Source organism: Prorops nasuta, unplaced genomic scaffold (assembly GCF_024137725.1).
Source record: "Prorops nasuta isolate Cenicafe-Biocafe unplaced genomic scaffold, Cenicafe_Pnas_1.2 PNAS00030, whole genome shotgun sequence".
Classification (NCBI taxonomy): Eukaryota; Metazoa; Arthropoda; class Insecta; order Hymenoptera; family Bethylidae; genus Prorops; species Prorops nasuta.
In genome coordinates this window covers 2,684,824-2,706,747 of record NW_027116827.1, presented here as the reverse complement: position 1 = coordinate 2,706,747, position 21,924 = coordinate 2,684,824, and the positions used below count along the sequence as shown (strand labels likewise).

Here is a 21,924-nt window from a genome sequence, read left to right as displayed (position 1 = left end):
AATGAAATACACCCCGGTTAAGCTTCCGGGTTATCAATAATAGGGAAGCAGCAAGAAGCTTGAATCAAGCAATTAACGTCTGGGAAAACTCTTGATCGTCGAGAAGAAAATTGTATTAAAATGTTAATTTTCCCGAGTTTATTCTATTATTGTTGAGTAAAAGAATCAAATTTGATTAATTAATAGAACTGCAAAATTCACAATAGGATTTTTGAATGCTGCATTCTTTTTAAACACTGTTAAATTATTTCGAAAATCTATGGGATCGATAGATGGTTAATAACACTAATTAATTATAATTACAAAAAACTCAACCTTGGTTAATTAATAGAACCACAAAATTCACAATAAGAGCTTTTCAAGGCTGCATTATTTTTAACCTCGGTTAACTTATTTCCAGAAGCAATGGGGTTAATGGATGGATAATAACAACGATTATTTATAATCCAGGAAGGTTTGGAAAATTTGGCGGGAGATTTTCTAGTTACAGTGTGAAACGCGCGCACTCTGTGAATGGGATTACGAGTTGGTGGGGGTGGGTTTTGCTGGTGCGAGAGGGAAGGAGAGAGAGAGAGAGAGAGAGAGAGAGAGAGGAGTACGTGTGCAGGGCGGCGAATACAGAGAATGAGAGAAGTGAGTCTACTCAGTCAGTCTGAGTCTGACCGCGCGCGCTCGCGATCACTGTCGTGTCGTTCATTCGTGTCGCTCCGTTCTCGGCGGCGCGACAAATCCAACGAATCTATCGAAAGATCATCGATCTCCATCGCCAACAAGCCAGAACACACGGTCCCTTCGATATTTAACCAAAAAACTCCAACTTTGTTACGAGAGACACGGCAAACGGCGAGGTATATAACTGTTTTTACATTTAAAAAATTCTAGTAATTAATCGACCAATTTTAATTTCACTTTCTTAAATTTTCTAAAACCTTGCGGGAATTTGAGTAGCATGAGAAGTTTTTCACCACTTTTTACCATAAATATTTTGTTTTGTATATAGTGAAAATGTTCATAGATTAAATTTAGGAATTCATTAAAAAGAGCAATTTAAAATGTTAATTAGTTGATAATTAAACTCAGGTTTTATTTATTTATAAACATTCGTATACAACCTCAATTTGGTTATCAAAATTTGTTCGTTTTATGATTACAATAGTGTTTATGTGAATGTATTGAAGTATCGATTAATCGATCAATATTTTCCATTTTTCTGCTGCAATTTTTTCTGATGGATTGTTTTATCAATGCAACAATCGAATCGTTGCTTGATAAATTTTCTGTTCGAATAATAATAATAATTTTTAATTGACCCCATGACGGCTCGTTTTTCCTAATTAAGCCGAAGGCGGAATGTCAACGCTATAATACAAAACGGGACTATTTCGACAGACGCTTTCTATACGCGTGGTTGTGAAATTTGTAACGTGGAATTAAAAAAAGACGCGCATGAAGAATAATGATGGAGGAGAAATCTATGAAAGGGGAGACAACGATACGTTTTTTTAACGGTACTTGACCGTCGACGTCGCGCTACAATAATATATCGCCTGTTTTTTAACTACCCCCACCATTTCCCTCGCACGCAGAGTTGTTAATTAGCTACGAAAACCCCGAGACTTGATTTACCGCCTGTTAAAAACCAATCGTCCGTGTAGTAATCGTTCCATTCATAGTCAACACGCGTACTTTGATATTTAAACAAAATTTGTATTAGAATTTTCTTTGATTAATTATTCGAAGGTAAAGTTTATTTTTATGCAAATTTTTCACGAAGCTTATTGTTCTACGATTAAACTGTAAAAAGAATTTAAAATGTATTTAATTGGATGAGTATTGAAAAATATTGGTGGAATTTTTTTAGAAATAAATTTCGATGAATCATAATCTTGATTGAATTAATATTAAAAATAAGTTTTCAAATATATCACAGGTATCAAAGTTTTTAAAGCTCGGCCATCCAGGAGGGTAATAAATTTAAACTATGCATCCTTCGACTAATAAATTACGTAGGAGTCTTGGAAGTTCGTACGAGAATTGCATTCACAGTCTAAAATCGTCTCTTTCAACTCTTTTCAAGAATGAAATTTATTTAATCCAAAAACTAGTCTTTCGTTTAGTTTTTTATACATTTTTCTTAATCTAAATTTTCTTCAAGGTCATCAACAGTATCTCATGATAAGTAAAAAATAAAAAACCAATTATCGTTCGTGAAAATGTTTATAAATTGAGAAAGAGGGATGATCGTTAGAAAAACATTTGAACAATTATAGATAAGATTCTTGGCTGAAATACATTACATAGGAAAAGCATTGGCAAGGAAAACTTATCTCTCGAACGCTGAATACCAAGAGGGTGATTGAGAGGGGAAGGAAAATAAGGGACTGCCAATCGTGAAACTTTTAGAGAAAACGTCGACTGTCATCAATGCTCGATCCTGTCTTTCCAATTCGCAACTTCCTCGATATTAACTCTCTGTTGGCTCGTGTTTACTCGCGACAAATCGCTCGATTTCTTATTCCTTTTTCAAGAATAACAGAAAATGTAGCATAATAGGAAATCAATTTATTATTCCACATCCGTTACAGCTACCTCGTCAATTGCTATTTACATCAAAATGCAATTTTTTGAAAATAAAACACTTTATTCCCAAAATAACACTCTATTTTTTATAGTTTTAAAATGAACTCACAAATCGTTAGAAAAGTATTAGATTTACCGAATAAAACTTAAGTATATTCATTCGCTCGACTATTTTAGATTAAATTTTAAATGAAGCTGGTTTGAGTACAGTGAAGTTTTCTCCCAAGTGGCCAACTTCAGAGCTTGGATGCTAATTTTCGTATATACTTTTTGTGAATTTTTATTGGATCAAAATGAAAGAAATAATTAATTTATCGTTCCCCCACTGAGAGCAGCACGTCGCAATTGGCTCGAAACAAAATGCCAAGAACGAATCTCATTTTAAAATTGCCTTAATGCTCGCTTAATGGCATCATATACGAGAAATGCAAACTGTATAAAGCTATTACATGCTAACGGCCATATTATTTTACATTATAAGTTCGCAGTGAATAGCTATTAATATCATACGAACCGTAGAATTATAAATTGACCATTCCACTTTAAAAATGCTATTAGCATGTAAATAGAAGATATTAGCTTCCTACGTTGCACTAATCTACTTTATAACAATTTTTTAAATTAAACCACTATAATTGTATCGTAGGAAGGGTCAATAATGAAAATTATCGAATTACTCTCATAGGAGCTAAACTTATATACATTGATTAGTCAATAAAGAAATTAAATGTGCATAACACCACGGTCAATGATCTTCCAATCAATAATTACTGTTCGAACAAATGCTTTAATATCGCGTTAACATTTTAAATTATTATTTCACCGAAACAATAAACTTCAAAAATTTTGTTTCGCAATAACGAAAGCACTCTCGAAAAATATGTATATCGATATCTTGATAATTCCCATAATTGTAGGCTATTTTATATTAATTAGATTCAATTATAATATTGCACAAAGAGAAATAATTAGCTGCTTATTAATTAAAAAATATTGATACTAATTTGCAATACCTATTAATTTCACACGATTCGTGCGGTTTTGGGTATATAATGAAAGGTTTGAGGAGCCAAATTAGCACAATGAAAAATACGGAGAGTGACGCAGAAATATGAATGATTAATCATGGGGAATTTGCACAACTTTCATTTACGACAAGGTTCAAGCATGACTCGATCGTTTCGAGAAAGGTGATCCTGAATTTGTGTCAGCTGACGTTTCATAGAGAATCTTAGGCACGCCTTGCTCCAAGATTGCGTCAACGAAGAATAATGGACCCAAAAATGATTCGTGCTCGTGGGTTAATTTTCTGATTGATGAGATGTTCCCATTGGGAATGTAATAATAATGTTATCTATATAGTCAAATCTCTTTGCTAAATTTATACAAAGTTTAGTTACAATGACATAATTCTTCTATGAATCAATTTTAAAAGTAAGAATTACATTGGGAATATTTTTTACAATGAAAGACACTTGAATTAATGTCATAAAAGGTTCAATAAGTAAAAATTATTCATTTTTCTTGTAATGATTATAGATGGACAAAAAATTCGTCACGAATATAAACTTTATAAAATATCATGTAAATATTACTATATATATTATATATCGTACATGATTTTCTTTGGAGGAAAAATAAATTGGCTTTCGTGACCATAGAACTTCGTAAAATAGTACCAAGCTAGCATATAGGAGTCCATAAAAAATGCCAACGTATTTGAAAAATGTATTACCAAAGTTTGTCATGAGAAAATCTCTCAGATTTCATCTAGCTGCAACGTAAGAATAATAGTATTGCAAGAATATCAATATTCGTGTGTGCTTGTACGTTTAGTTGAGCCAATATTTTCTACATATGTCGACCCACCTCGTCAAGCTATTTCATCGGGGGCAAAAATGTATGCTATCTCAGTTTGCCTACGAAATTTTATTCTTCCCCTGGACGATTTCAACCAGATACGTCCCTCGTGTCGACATTCAACCAAATTGAAAAATTTCTGGAAAAAACAGCAAAACTTTAAACCGATCCAAGACAAAATTGGGGATACTCAACGAATAGCTGAATATCTATGATAATTGAAAGAGAAAGTTTAAAATTTAAATCACGATTAATTCGATTAGCCAACGATTGTTTCTTTTTAACAATAAAGCAATTATTTCTAATATATGCAGACTCTTCAATTATTTATAATAATGTTAATATAGAAATTACGAGCAGTTGTTAATTATAGGTTTAATCTTGGTTCTGCAGGAAAATTAGGTAACTGAGGTAACTTTGTGTATATAGTTATACAGCGGAATGTCTGATAAGGTTATTTATTCACAATACGAAGGTGTGATAGTGCGCTAAATTTATCTTGGAACGAGCGGAAATGCACGATTTGAATACTGGTCTGATACCAGTTCAGCGATATTCTATATTGTCTGGCCAAGACTGCTCACCTATATATAGGTACATATACCAACAAACCACACGTCCTACCCTGTAACTTCCCACAGGAATTGTAAATTCCTGCGAACCCTAATTTGAATTTTTCCACCCTGAGAAAAATACATAAATTCATGCTGGATGATCTTGACTTTATTATTCCACGTAATAGTATTTCCTTTCCTTTAGTTAAACACGAATTTTCGAATAATCTTCTTAAGCTTTTTCATAAATGCATTTCGTAGAGAATCGCACTTTATTAGAAAATAAATAATTATAATAGTAATTATTTCATAAAGCAATTAAAGATTACATCATGATTAAATTGCAATTAATTAAGAGTAACTATGATAAATGCTGAAATAAAATTAGTCCTCTGTAAAATGTAAAATATAATGATAATAAATTTTACCAATTTTTAAAATTGTCTACTCGGTTTGTAATAATTTTTCTAAACTGTATACGATCTGTCTTTGGAGGAAATGAAAGGAATGCTGGATGTAATATTGATATAAATCAGGAAGATTTAGCCATATATTATTCTCTGTAAAACGTAGAAAATATTGATAATAAATTGTAGAATTAAAAAAATTTTCTATTCGGTTTGCAATAATTTTTTTTCAACTGTACGATCTATCCTTGGAGGAAATGAAACGAATACTGGATGTAATATTGATATAAAGCAGGAAGGTTTAGCCATATATTACAACGAAGGGTTCGGCGGATCAGAGAAACTTGGCCCGAGGACATCGTGCTTGAGATTTTATGGCGATTTATATTTTTTTCTTACGAAATAAGAGAACGCGTGACATTTTGACAGCGGTTACGGGGCACCGTTGACGCGCGAACATTGTGAACGCTAATTGGATCTGACTAATCCGGCCATGATTCTCTCCGTTTCACCGTAAGATACGCTTCGTATTTTTATTTTTTTCAACAAAATCATTTTAATCAAGATAATCACTCGCTTCGCCAAGCTTCTCGTATGAATTGCTCGTCCACTTTTCCTGAGAAATTTTCATCAAAATCCTCTCACCACGCCTATATTCTCTTTTATTTTTTTTTTTAACTTTTAAATAATACAAAAACAGATTTTCTGATTCTCGTGAAGAATTTTTTCAGTAATATTAATCTTAAAAATAGAATCGAGGCAATTAATAAGAGTTACGTCATACTCTTGACTCATTCAAACGATTTAAAATATAAAAAATATAAACTCTAGATTGTACTTGTAATAATTGTGTAAACAGTCCTTGTTAAAAAGTAGGTGACGAAACGTGCTTATCTCTACTAGTTTAGTCAAACTAGCAGTAGGCAAAAAGTTCTCTTTTGCTAATTAAGAATCAAGCGAAACCATCCTCTCAATTCTTTTTATTAATTAATTTTAAAAATAAGATCGAGGCATTTAACTCGAGTTACGTAATCTTCTTGACTCTTGTAAACGACTCGAAATGTAAAATATCTAACTCTGGATTGTACTTGTAATAATTGTGTAAACAGTCCTTGTTAAAAAGTAGATGGTGAAACATGCTTTTCTCGACTAGTTTATTCAAACTAGCAGTGGGAAAAAAATGCTTTAATAGTGTCATGGTAGAGTAAGAGTAAGTAGAGACTGATTGTTCAGGATGCTACAAGTTTACCTTAGCAGTCTTTCAGCATCGTTGAATTACAACCTCGATCTCGATACGCCTTTCACGAATCCGCCTGGAAACAGCGAGAAACGAGAAAAATGCACTCTCGTTTATCGTTTTGCTGGACAGAAAAAAAATCTCCTCACAATACCGCAGGATATCGTGCCGAAATATAGTCATGTTTTAATCATTACATTGCGTTGTGACTTTGTAACAGATTGTTGATAAACGTCATCGAGACAAAATGATTCCAGTCAGGTAGAATGATCGTAACTCCACTGCCAACCAATAATGCCAGCACGTACGAAATATTATCCTCCATTACCTACGTCTATTTCTTTCTTCAGCTTGAATATAATTAAACTACGATAAGAATTCTATAGTCTCTCTCTTTATCTATAATTTATTATTTCAATGCTACTCGAATTCATCATAAAAAGTACAAATAAAAAACTGAATAAACAAAATAATAATTAACTTCTGGTATTTTTAATAAAATTTCTAGAAATTCCTTAAAGTTCTGCATCATTTTTTAGAGCCTCTAATCCTACCTTTGCATCAGATATATATATAAAGGTGTTTAAAGGTTATACGTGTCTGATAAAGTGTCACGGGAGATTTAACCCAGAATGTCATTCTGGTTTCATAGTGAAAAGAGAAGGAAAAAGAAAAGTCCAGATCTATGTTAATGACCCGAATTAAGTCTTTAATTGCTACTATTAATTATTACTGATAGGTTAATAAAAATATTTGCTATATATACTGTCATATTATTATTGATGGATGAGCGTATCTTTCTCTGTGATTTTAAGGAGAATAAGAAGATTAGCAGTTAAGGATATCATGAATCACGTATAACAGGCAAGATGGATAGGCTTAAGATTGATCTTGTTGACTTTGGATCGTCGTGGACACACACACACACACACACACAACTCGAGTCAATGTGTGCAAGCATATATCGTGCATTTCCACCACAAATTGCCTTCTAAGCTGCGTGATAATTGCCAACGTGCATATGTAACCTTTCTTGACCATTCTATCCTGAAGATAGAAGTCCGAGAAAAGCACCATTCACGGATCCCCGTGCATCGATTCACCTTCGCCAACTGACTCATCGAGTTTACCTTATTCCCTTAGTCTTTTTCCACGCCTAATTAATGTTGAAAAATTAATGCAAATAAAAAAATTAATGTTGACTCACTTTTCACTGCAAATTATTATATTTTCTAAAAATTATTCACAATCGATTGAAGCAGAAGGAAAATAATTGTATAGGAGTTGCAGAAAGGAATAAATTTATTCGTATCAACACAGTCATCGTAGGTATACAACTATATAGGAAATAATAGTGTTTGCTTTTGTGCAACATCGTGACAGATCAAACGACGTTTGTTCCTCAAAATATTGAAGAAAACCGTGAGCTTTATGTTAAAACCGACGTACGCACTACGTAAGTTATTGGCAGGATGCCCAGTTTCTCTTCTGATCTTACGGCTTTTCTTGCACCTCTCATAATTTGTAATCGGGTCAATGAATTCGAACTTTACGAAAGCTGTCAAGCCACTCAGTGCGCTCTTCTTTGATGAGAAAAAAACTGTCCCTGTCGGATTCGATAAGACAGTGGAGAACAGTGCCCAGACGTATATAAATAATAATCATATTCACTGAGAAATTCTGAAACCAGCAAAAATTCAATGTTGCGAAAAGGTTGGGTTGGACAAAAGTTATTAAATTAAAATAAATGTCTGTTATGTTCAAACAATGTTGATATGAAAATTTTCAAGACCAATTCCAACGCAGCTAAATATTTTCCTATAAAATTTGTAGTAAACAGCTTCGTTACGCAATAGTCCACGCATATTTTTAAAACGCTGTCCAACGACCTCTCGAACATATTATTAAAGCAGGGAATACGGCAGTGTGCTATTAATAATGTCCAGGAAGAAAGCTTTTCCTGATCGAAAATGCCATAAAGCGACGCGCGATATTCAAAAGACTCGATAAGCATCGCAATTAAATTTAGGCAAGGAAAGAGATTTGGGGCTGGCCGTAAGCTTGATTTATCCTGCACTTCCATCTGGCGATGCGGTGCGACTTGTGTATTATTTCTAGGAACATTTATTATCTCCCACGACGTCGTTCCTAGAGATCTTTTGAAATTGACCGCAATGTTTTGATTCGCTCGACCAGATATGGCGCGCGGATTGCCCACGAAGAAAATTAATTAGCTCGCTTCACTCACCCATAAGGATTTATGACCATCTTTTCTTTATAGCCCAATTATTTACTGGAGTACCACATACATTTTTCTCCTTCCTTTTTTTCCAACGCTCTGAAGGATAAATTACTGAAGAATGACAGTTTTGTTCTTAAATTGGTGAAAAACACAAATTTTACAGGAAATTTGTCAGAGATTTTTGTTAATCGTTTAAATTGAAAGATGCAAATTTATTTATTATGATGTTGAGAATCAGAGGATTAAAGCGAGTTGGAATTAATTTTACAAACACACCTGACACACGATTTTTGATCGAATGAACGTTCGTATTATTTACTATGTATAAATATAGTATATGTTATATATATTCTTATAGGAAGTGTACTTTGATAGTTATCGAGAGGGGGAGGGGGGGGGGGGGGGGTAGGAAGGGAGAAGGAAGTAGCACACACCATGGGAGATTGATGGTGTTTATTGCAATCCCGTAGAGCTTACCAGTTTCGTCCATTACCTTGCAACTATACAGGCAAGGAGTTCGTGCTTAGCGCGTGAAATCTCGTGAAACGTCGAGAGACTATGGTATATAGCTGCGTTATCTGTCCAAGAAGATCTTTGCACGAGGAAATATCTCGTGACTAAAATTCAATAATCGTTTAATCGATTAATATGTATCGCGTACTATAATAATGGATAAAATAAATTGAAATATATTCACATAAAATATTTTATCGTGTTTTAGTAGATAGAGGTAATTCAATATTACGTTTTGAATAGTTTTTTGCAGGAGGAAATAATTCTGTATTAAAACTAATCAATATTACCATAAAGATGGGCAGAATAATTTGAATTATTCACACAAACTATTATATTATATTTTAATGGGTGAGGGTAATTCAGTGTTTCCTCTCGAACAGCTTTTTGCAAAAGGAAATAATTCTTTATTAAAATTCAATAATTATTTAATACACTAATAAATACAACTATAATGATTGATAGAATAATTTGAAATATTCGCATAAACTATTATTTTATCTTTAAGGGGGTGGGGGTGATTCGATGGATTAAGGAACATTAGTCAATGATCGTGTATGAAATTTATCGAAGGTTCTTTATCTGGGCATGCTACTGGCAAACGTGGAAAGGGCGTGTCTCCTACTGACAGCGATCCACGCTTTGCTCAACAGGGGTGTCCATGCGGAAACCTTTACCCTTGGCTACATCACCGGCTCGAAACGACGTCCAGGCGACTTGGAGTATCAACGCCCAGGCTCCCGGATATCCGGCGCTATCACCCTCGCAGTGGAAGAGGTAATCGTCTCCATCCATTTACTACCCCCCCCCCCCCCCCCCTACAATTGTATTTGGCTTCATTCTGTTAACCGCAATTAAAGCCTGAAGCTCGTTAAATCTATTCATTCTTGGCACAAATATTTATTGTACAAAACGTATACTTTTTAATTTTCTCTAGGGTGTGGACGTAAAAATTAATTTATCTCTATAATTAAAAAATATGATTTTTGCAAGGGGTGTTTTAGAAACTATTACAAAATATTATATAAAAAAATTGATATCTTTTAAAATTGGGAAAAATAAATAATTATATGTATGTACTCTGTGGTCAATTAAAGTATACACACCCTGTATACTATATCCTAAAGAACCTTGCACTTCGTCTTAAATTTATTTAAAATAATGTTATAAATCATCGTACAACAATTATTTGGTTTTCTACAAAATTCCCTTGGGAATTTTTTTATCGACTGGCGTTCACAGTTATCAATCACTTTTTTTTATTATATATATCATATTCCTTGCGCAACGAGCGCTAAACCGAAGGTTGAGTGGTTCAATTTGTCAGAGGATTTTACGCATATCTCTCGAGTGCGTTTCACGTTGTAGCGGCTTATTTTTCATTAAGCGCCTTCTCCACTTTCTCGTTTTATAAAGGTAAACGCGGGCGAGCTGGGCAGACGTGGTCACAAGCTGGATTTTGTGGTAGCGGAAACTTATGGCGAGGAGGAGACCAGCATTTTGATGACCGCCGATCTCTGGACGAGGAATATCAGTGCTTATATTGGCCCGCAAGAAACCTGTGTCCACGAGGGACGGATGGCAACTGCGTTCAATCTACCAATGATATCTTATGTAAGATCCAATACTTGGCCCTTCACCAATAAATTAATCTTTTCAACTTAAAATCAAAACTTATAAAAATGGCGAATCATAGAAACGTCTTTATATATTGTGTAGAATTCTTAAAAAATGTATAATGCAATATTTACACCCCCACCCCTTTAAATGACGTCTTGAAATTAAACTGAATATATAAACAAGTTCCAAATCATAAAAACGTATGAATATTATTATTATTATTAATGTACTGAAAAGATACCATAATAATTTCAGACATATTTCCATCCACTAAATTCTTTCAATACCCAAATGCATCGTACCAATTTTGACAAAAAGTTTCCTCTATTCGAAAAGTCGAATGGATTTGTTACACCATTCCACCGGATATCCCCAGTATGTTCGCAGGATATGGTCAGATTTTTAGAGACTCTTTGGCCAAACGACTGTCCTGCTTAGGAATTGTATTACGTTAGCGAGATGCCACCCCTACTATTCTTTCTTTTCCATACATCGATATACAGCAAATATTTTTCCTTTCACGTTTGATTACCAAGGCGACCCAAAAACAACCGAAAGAGTAATTCGATGATTTATGGAATATTTTAGCACCAATTTTTATCCATGTGCAAAATTAATAAAATAAATTGCAATAATTTTATCGAGTCTTGTGAAAGATCTTTAGAAGAAATTATGCTTTCTTTCAGACATACTGGGTTGTAGACAATACTTTTCCTACTTCGATATACAAGAAATATATTGTTCTATTAAATTTTATTTGAAAATCGATAAAAAAATAAAGATAATTGGAAAATGTATAGAATATTTTAGCGTAAATTTTGTGAAGCATTTTAAGAGGAAACTATACTTTGTTCCAGTCACATTGGATTCTGGAAAATTGTGAGACGAATGGTACTACATATACTCACCGATCGCTTTTCGCTTCTTTAGACGTGATCCGACGTTGCAATGCGTGGCTTAACTCCCCTCGACTTCGTCCAATCGGCCAAATAAATTATTCCCCATGCGCCCAAGAATACCAAAGTCTCCTGTCGAGGCTACCAAGCTTTTAACGCGATTCACTTTGCAAAATCCTAAGGATGATATCGTCTATCGATCGAATTTTTGATCAAACGCCAGAATTCAACCGTTCCCATCGATCAGAATCTTCGTTTTCTCTGAAATCTCGTCGATTTCCTCATATACGACGTCCCAGGCATCATAAAAATATTTTGTAAAATTGAAACATTGATTTTGGAGAACTTTGTAATTCATGGCTGTTGTTATAAATTTTTATTTAACTACAAAGCACCACTTAACAATTATACCTTACAAAAAACATGAATAGTCTGTAAAAAACAAAAATGACTAATACATTAGTGTGCTCTACTAAAACATATGTTAATTGAAATATTTATTATCAGGATTGTGCCGCCTGTATATTGTAATGAATTATTTTGCATGAAAACTCGTAGAATTCCTCATATACAACGTTTCAAGCATCATAAAAACATTTTGTAAAATTGAAACGTTGTTTTTAAAGAACTTTGTAATTTATGGCTGTTGTTATAATTTTTATTTAACTACAAAGCACCACTTAACAATTATACCTTACAAAAAACATGAATAGCCTGTAGAAAACAAAAATGACTAATACATTGGTGCCATACTAAAACTTATTGTAATTGAAATACTTATTATCAGGATTGTGTCACCTGTCCATTGTATATAATAAATTATTTTGCATTATTAAAAGCAAGTTTATATAACTTTTACTTTACGAATATTACACACAAAATAAAAATTGAGGTTTAAAAGTTTGGGGTATATGTGTGGAATTTATGCAGGGAAATTTGTGGATAAAAATAATCCTTTAAATGAAATTACCCGGGAAAGACAGATTCTTCCGAAGTTATCAAGAATTATCCAAACCGTTAAACGATTTTCTCGCAGGAGATACCTAGGATTATCAGGAAATATACATTACCCTTGAGTCAGGAGTTTTTACGGGCCGTTTGGCTGGCGCAATCGAATTCAAAGAAATAAACGTTTCGAAGTTAATTTAAAGAAAAGCATTGGAAAAGTATTTTTTCATCTCCTGAACAAATTGAATTTCACGCTGACGTGACGAGTATTTCTCATCTGCGAAATAAATTTTATACCAACTGAGCTGAAAAATATAAAACAAAGAATAGAAGGAATTACGATCCATCGTTGAGTCGATAAAGCTTGGATTAAAAGAAATTTAAGGTAAAAAAATCTAAAAATAAGAAAAACGAAAAAATAAAAAACTGTGTTAAAATTTTTTATTTTACAATATTAGAAAATTAACGATAGAAGATTCTTGTAAATTACATTTTATTCGTGTACACATTTTTCAAGACAGAGGGAGGGGGTAATGATTTAGGGTAAGACTGAAATTAATTCACGACTGACGTTCTATAACGCTCTATTAATTACTCGAAGCTTTCGGTGCTTCATCACCATAATAATTCGAGCTTTGAACGCTCAAGCAAGTTTCAATGCTACTTCTAGTACAAATAATTAAATTGCACAGTCCTCACGAATAAAATACATCGACTAAACATTTTAACTACGCGTAAATGAAAGTGCTAATGAGCTGGATAAATTTTAATTATAAAAGTTCGTTAACTTTTCAACTCGTTCGTCTGTTTCAGTTTTGCACCCATCGCGAGACGTCCGATAAGAAAGAATTCGCGACCTTTGCCAGAACACGACCACCCGACACGCAGATATCAAAATCTGTGGTTTCCGTTCTGTTGGCATTTAATTGGACGAAGGTAAATAATATTTTTTTTAAGGCGAATCTAAAAAAAAATTATAACGAAGGAAATTTCGACTTGAATATTTTGCAAAATTTAGGTAACGTTCATGTACATGAATTCGACTAAATTCGAGTTCAACAAAATGTCCACGGTAGCTAGTACCATTTTATCATCATTTCGAGCTGCAGGGGTGACTGTAAATTTTCTGCGATGCTGGGAAGAACCTTATCACGTGACATATACTAACAATCCATTTCACGAGCATGTGAAGGAGACTTATCGAGAGACTCGAAGTGAGTAACAAAATTTTATTGCACCGATATGCCTAATATATACATGAGCTAACAATGAGATTCCCAGAAACGATAGTGCTGAAGGATTAAAATAATTTTTTCGATATTAAAAGTGTTCACCTGGTAAATTTCGTGTTCTTTCATTAAATCAATTTAATTTTACGTTTCAAATGGAATAATTGGTATCTGCTTTGCTTTTAAATGTGGAATAAAAAAATTGTGCAATTTGCTGTGTTTAAGAGAATCACTATATATTTATGAGAGAATATTAAACGTTACATTTTCGTTTTTCTGAGGTCCCTGACCCACACGTGCAAACCACCTCCAGATTTTTCGGTTTGCCGATTTAGAAACCGATTAATAAAAATAGACCACCCGCATTTAGGAGCTCGATTTTCTTTGTAAAAGTTGAAAAGGGAAAGGGTCGGGGAAGATGTAGCCCGCATAACAGTTAGAAAATGCTACTCTTGCTAAACTGTGTGTAGGTATTACGAATAGTCATAGATCATTGTTTCCGTTGACTATGAAGGTAGCACGAGTGTCACTTACTTTACTTTTCCTGCTTCTAAAAATAGTTTCATTTACGTATTTAGCTTTGCGCAAAGCGTGTCTTGCACCGTTATTCCCGCATTCTCAAATCTATTTTCAGCACTCTCAGGGTACCCATAAATTTGTTTATTTCGACTTAGGGATCTTGCCCCATGGAGGCGTGAAATTTTTTCAGTATAGAATTAATATTTTGTACAAGAAGAAATAATTTAATCAACAAAATTCATGAAAATCCCATGAGCTTCATTTAAAAATTTGTCTTAATGCAATATTAGCAGTATAAAAAAAAATCTTTGTTGTTTTACAAAATTTCAAACTCGTCTGTTTCAGTTTATGTGATTCTAGGCAATTACTATGAACACATAGGACTATTGCAGGCACTGGACAAAAGAAAGCTCTTGGAAAAAGGTATAAATCTGCTGTAAAATAATCAGGTACATATATCAGAGTGTAGCGTTATTAGAAATAATCTATAGTGGATGTTGAAATAATTGTTTCAATTAATTGTTTATCATACAATTATACTTAAACACTAATTCAGTCTGAACAAATATTCGATCCAATCATTTAGTATAATAAAAAATTTAACAAAATATATTATAACTAAATAAATCACTTGGATATAAATGTCAATCTTTCGAGCTATGATAGATGATTTGTAGGTGACACAGATGAGGAGATTCGAGCCATAAAATTTGCAGATTTGGCTTCTTGTGTGATGTTGGATGTCGTTTCGTGTAACTACTAACAAAGAGAAAACTTTTGCATTTGACTGTATTATGTACTAAAATCAATTACAGCTATTATGTGAGAGACGATTGGCCAGTAATGAGGGGTGCATGTTTGCAGGGGAGTATTGGGTGGTTGGAGTGGACCTCGAACAGTACGATGAAAAACAACCAGACAAGTATCTACGGGGTTTGTGGCAGGAACAAACAGATTTGTCCCTTCTGAAAGCTTATCGAAGCTACTTCAGCATCGTGGCCTCTGCTCCGATCAATTTTGAAAATTTCACTGAGCTTATCAACGACTACAGACAAAGACCACCCTTTAATTTCCCCAATCCACTCGCCAACGTTGGAGGATTCGTTCAGGTGACTAAGGATACTTTACTCTTTCTCAAAAACTATGCAACACAACTGTGCAATAATTTATTCAATTGAAACTTTACAAATTCCATATTTATATAGTACAAAAAATATATGTATAAGCTTTATTAATTTATTCATTTTATTTCCTAAGGCAGATCGTCCCGGAAACAGCATACCTGTACGATGCAGTTCATCTTTATGAAAAATCGTTGCTGCAAGCACTGGATGAAAATCGTGATCCTCGAAATGGGAAAGAAATGGTCGCTGCACTTCATGGTGTTCACTATCGTAGTGCCATGGGGTACGTTGAGAAAGATAATTGCCAGGTGGAATTTAACCGAGGCATAATTTTATCAAACGCATGCTATAGAGAAATCGTATAAAGGCTTTTTTCGCTCTCACTTGAATTATGGTAGCACGTTTCGATTCTGCAGTAATTACCATTTGCATAGCTGAACGAGGTCGACTAAGCCAGAGGCAAAACGATTTATCTTCTTGTGGAATTTGCTCACTTAGGTATTGGCTCTCGTAGTTCAATTAGAATCATGAATTATTGTTGAATAAACAAACTTCGTTTGTGTGCAATTGCAAAACTGGAGAATAGTTTGATGATCGATGTAATTATTTCAACGTGAATGAGAGTCGAATTGAAAATAAGTCAGGAGAATTTTGCAGCTGTAATTTGATAAAGAGAATTTAGGTTTTGTGTATTTCATGTTGCGTAGAAGTCTTTATGGTATATAATTTGGTTAAACCGACCGTTTTGTTGGTCCCTCTAGTTATATGGTATATATGGACGAGAATGGTGATGCTGAGGGAAATTACACACTGATTGCACTGGATACTCAGACCACCAAGGGTCCTGGACTCTACCCTATAGCATATTTTATTGGCAAAGAGAAGAATACTAATTTACCAGTATGTTATCAACCCTTTAAATAATTAGTTTATTATTTTTTTCAATTTGTTAATTTCATTCTTAACTCGAATCTTATTGTTGTCAGTTTTTGTAATTGATAATTATAGTAATCGCGAAGATAATTCTCTTCTGTCTACTTCCAAGAGGAATTTTATTATAATTCATTAATTTCTTTGATGATCTTATAATTAATTAAAATAGAGTGATTTTTTCAGAAGCTCCATTTAACTCGAGATATTCAATGGGTGGGTCAAGGTCCTCCAATTCCAGAACCTTATTGTGGTTACAAGGAAGAGAAATGCAATTGTACGTACATTATATAATTCATAATTAATAAAATAATTTTGCTATTTCAATCTTTGGACTGTTTAATTTTTTGCAGCTTACACTGGAGAAATAGTTGGAGGAATAGCTGGAGCTTTGCTACTTATAGTAACAATAGTATCATTAGTTTTATACAGAAACTGGAAATATGAGCAAGAGCTCGACTCGTTATTGTGGAAAGTCAATTACAAGGATATTCAAATTAAGGAAGCCAAAGAAGAAATTACAGGAGTTACCGATGTGGTCAAGTGTAATAATTCCAAGGTAATAATCAACCAATGTGCCTTTAAAATCTTCAAGAGGACTCTTGAACAAGAAATCTTATTAGAGTCATTCGAGTCTTATAATATTACACAAACATTAACATTACCTTGAATAGTCCCATTCAACTCGTATAGCTGACTCATGAGAATCTATTTTCACCTCGCTGCAGCCATGCTTTTCAGCAAAATTTTTAACATCAGTCATTATTCGGGGATGACGACTGTCGTAAAGTTAAATGAGCTCACAACGATTACAACATAAATTTGTTTTTCCTCATTGTCAGCAGACGACCACCCAACCTATCGTAAGAACGAGCCAAGTGTCTTTGAGTTCTAATCCAGATGCTGATTTTCGCTACTCCATGATTTATACACAAATTGGTATCTATAGAGGTCGAATTTTTGCCATCAAAAAAGTCAGGAAAAAATCTATCGAGATCACTCGTGAAATGAAGAAGGAATTGAAAATAGTAAGGCATAAATTAATTTGTCGCTTAAAAGTTTTTAAAGAAAGCACGTAAAAAAAAAATTATTATTATCTTCATAACTATTATAGATATCAAATCTGAATTTAAACAACAAGAGGCTTAAACAATGGTAAATAAAAATTTTGATATCTATTATAGTTATGGAAACACGAGTCTCCTTGCATTCATGATTTTGGACGTTTTAACAAGCTTAACTTTTTTATTAATGTCACGTACGTATTAATTATTGTTAAATAAACTTTTCCAGATGAGAGATTTGCGACACGACAATCTCAACGCTTTTATCGGTGCTTGCACAGATCCACCAAATATTTGCATCGTCGTTGAGTACTGTGCACGTGGGAGTCTCAAGGTATTCAAACTTATTGCACAAAAAATAATTATATATATATATATATATTTATTTATACGAAAAATTGAATCATGATTATGACTAAATTTTCAGGATATATTGGAAAATGAAGATATGAAACTGGATAATATGTTTATGGCATCGTTGGTAGGGGATATAATCAGAGTGAGTAAAAGTTAAGAATAGAATATTCTGCGGACATTAAAATTGCAATGAGTGCTAAAAGCTAAATGTTCTCCGTTGCATTGGAACGATTCTGAGGAGAAACGCAAAATATTCACGAGCCATGAAAATGACGAAGAACTTTTATGATAATATCGTATATAAAAACCGTAAAGGAAAGAATTATCTTTCGCCACTCCCGAGCAAGAAGCCTAACGCAAATTTGAAGATTAAAAAAAAATAACAGAAACACGTAAACTTGGAAAATGTTTAATCTCGAGTCACAGTTTTTATTAATTAATTTCACCAATTGTTTAAAAAAAATATAAACCATGTTTCTTACATCCACAACATAATATATTTTATGGCATGTGTTTTAACGTTTTAACTGTTTCCAGGGAATGATATACCTTCACGAGTCCGTCATAAAATTTCATGGATCGCTGAGCACGTCGAATTGCCTTGTGGATTCACGATGGGTCGTCAAACTCGCCGATTTTGGTCTGCACGAATTTAAGAGGGATGCCGAATGCGAGCCTTGTGATGTTTTAAAAAAATATCAAGGTAGTTAATTGCAAGACTTTCGTGTATAACGAGAGTGTACATTTTTTAATTAGTGCCAAATGAAGTGTTATATAAACCTCCTGTGTTCGTTGTACACTGTAGGATTACTCTACCGAGCACCAGAATTACTGAGATCCACCAGAATCGACGATCCAACCCCCAGAGATTATCAAAGAGCTGACGTGTACTCTTTTGCAATAGTCCTTTACGAATTGCAAGGTCGTCATGGTCCATTTGGAATTACAGAGCTATCAGCACCTGAAATACTAAAAAAGGTCATCTCGAAGGAGCCAGAAAAGCCACCTTATAGGTATAAACTCCCACTCACCTTGTACCTCTTAGGGCCCTGCTCTTTAATTAAATACACACTGGAATTTCGAACCTTTTAACTTCAACTTTTGTTTCCTTTAAATTATCTCAGACCACCATTGGACCAACTGGAGAACACGTTCGATTTTGTACGTGAATGCTTGATAGAATGCTGGGCAGAGGAACCTGAACATCGACCTGATTTTAAAATCGTCAGAAATAAGCTCAGGCCTCTGAGAAAAGGAATGTACGTATTAAATATTAACTTATTATGATTTTCTTAAATTTATTCAAAGTTATCTATTTTACTCTTTAGTGAAAATTCTTAGCAGTGCCCTGCTGTAATTTATAAACTATGAATTTTATTATTGGAAAAACATTTATAAAAAATATGTTTATAACAACAGAATTTAATTCGTATATACTAAAGTTCATCGACACTGTCAATGAGTTTCTCAGAACGAATAATTAGGTGTACAGTATAGAAAGGGTTAATTAGAAGGTTAATAATCGAGCTAGTTTTATATCGTTAATTCTCTCGTGTGTTATCCAGGAAGCCTAACATATTTGACAACATGATGGCAATGATGGAAAAGTACGCCAATAATCTTGAAGTGCTGGTCGACGAGAGAACTGATCTATTGATCGAAGAGAAGAAGAAAACAGGTACGAAGAAAAACAAATACCAATGAAATCTATAAAGAGTTTAAATAAATTTTATATAAACATAATAATAATAATTTTCTCTCCATTAGACGCTCTGCTGTACGAAATGCTTCCGCGTTACGTTGCGGAGCAACTGAAGCGTGGACACAAAGTGGAAGCAGAGAGTTTTGACTCTGTAACGATTTATTTTAGCGATATTGTTGGCTTTACTTCAATGTCAGCTGAAAGCACTCCGCTGCAGGTAAAAAATCTGTAAAAAATATCTGATTTATGCAAAATCATGTAAAATATTACACGAAGAAAGTTGCATATTGTTTTGTTCAGGTGGTCGACTTCCTGAACGACCTGTACACCTGCTTCGATTCGACAATAGAGAATTACGATGTTTACAAAGTAGAAACTATCGGGGACGCTTATATGGTGGTGAGTATTGTGAAAATAACGAAGAGATTAAGTAGTAGCAATTAAAGATAGGGGAATTTGTGAAATCGTTAAACGATCTCGAGTGGAGGATCTATACAGATTTGTTTGATTTGGATCTCGAGTGTTTTACGCTTTCGTATAGGTGAGTGGACTACCAATACGAAATGGTATTCAGCACGCTGGAGAAATCGCTAGTATGTCACTGTGCCTCTTAAACGCCATTAAACAATTCACCATTCGCCATCGACCATTGGATAAATTGCAGCTCCGCATTGGAATACACTCAGGTAAAAAGAAAGATTCAATTTTCCTATAAACTTTTCACTTTCCCTTTTAAAACTCAAATCTATGCTAATGAGGCATTGTTAATTTAGAGAGTGCAAGCCTGGAAAATGATTGAAAAATTTACTTTAATTAACAATTGTAGAATTTATTATAATTGTGCTTATGTCGTAACTTTACAGTTCACTAGCGAGTTAATTATTTTTTTCTATTAATTTTCATCATTTTTCTCAAATTATCGACCTTCTTTTAAATCAAATATAAGAATAGTTGAATAACAGAATTCGATTATTTCTTTAAACTTTTTTTCAATGTTCAACACCTACTCATCGTTTCTATAGTTTGATTTATTTTAAAATAATTGTTACACGTTGGACAATTTTCTTCTAATTTCACAAATTCTTCTATTCATAGGACCTGTTTGTGCTGGTGTTGTTGGACTAAAAATGCCAAGGTACTGTTTATTTGGAGACACTGTAAACACAGCAAGCAGAATGGAATCAACTGGCTTACGTAACTATATTATTCAATTACCTTAAAATTCCAATATCTTCTTAACGGAAAATCAAAGTACCAAATATTTAATTAAACAATTAATAAACCTTAAACAAAATCCAAACATTTTCGTAAATATTACATTGCACACAACCGAAGATAAAATATATAAAACATAAATTTAATTTCGCACAGCACTGAGGATACACTGCAGCAGCGAAACAAAACAATTACTGGACGAGTTGGGGGGATTCACCCTGATAGAACGAGGAGTGGTATCGATGAAAGGAAAGGGGGAGAGATTGACTCACTGGTTGATAGGCGAGGATCCAATTCTGAGGAGTAAACGTAATAAGGAGAGGGCTGATAGAAGAAATGGTTGCAGAAACAAACGATCGAGCACTGGCGATCCCCTCGTGCCACGGAGCTCTCTGAAGAACAAATCTCTTGCAAGGTCGAAATTCACAAGATGCTCCAGCGAATCACCGAAGCGTCTGAGGTTCGCCAGTTCGGATCAATTGGACCAGAAGAGCTCGAGGGTGGGGAATCAATTGGAGGCGATAGTCGATAGCAGTCCTTGCAAACCGAAAGTAACGTGCACCGGAGTGTCCTGCATGGAGAACTGGAGGTCGTCCAGTAATTCTTGTCCTTGCGTCGAGAAATTGTGCGACGAATCACCGAGTTCACTGGTTCCCATGGAGCTCGAGTCCAACATTGGAATGGAAAAGGATCTGTCCACGTTTGCCAATCATTTTATGGAACACGAGTGCTTCTCCTTGAAGGGGAATAGAAATTCGTCGATTAAAACGCCTGGGATGTTACAAGTTAGTTGCAGGTCCGCTCCGAGCAGTCCCAGGCACAGTGCTGCGGTGTTAAATGCACAGAAAAGGTCTGCTCAATCTAGCGAGGAAATCGACGGATGGGACGCTGCTACCGCCCTATTAATTTCTTATCCACTCGATTGAT

General features: G+C 34.1%; 1 protein-coding gene across 1 annotated transcript; it reads left to right on the top strand.

Annotated features, from left to right (window-relative positions):
- The first annotated feature begins 764 nt into the window (after positions 1–764).
- LOC136782713 (guanylate cyclase 32E) lies at positions 765–21,923 on the top strand. The gene is made up of 23 exons (XM_066742327.1): positions 765–848; positions 9,967–10,170; positions 10,810–11,007; positions 13,671–13,793; positions 13,876–14,071; positions 14,951–15,028; positions 15,470–15,714; positions 15,867–16,012; positions 16,491–16,629; positions 16,846–16,936; positions 17,013–17,218; positions 17,505–17,687; positions 17,953–18,057; positions 18,151–18,222; positions 18,618–18,783; positions 18,886–19,093; positions 19,205–19,339; positions 19,646–19,758; positions 19,848–19,999; positions 20,083–20,181; positions 20,324–20,468; positions 20,878–20,976; positions 21,154–21,923. Exons 2-23 carry the CDS (start codon positions 9,982–9,984, stop codon positions 21,921–21,923), a joined length of 3,858 nt encoding a protein of 1,285 aa, XP_066598424.1. The 5' UTR covers positions 765–848; positions 9,967–9,981.
- Position 21,924: the final 1 nt, after the last annotated feature.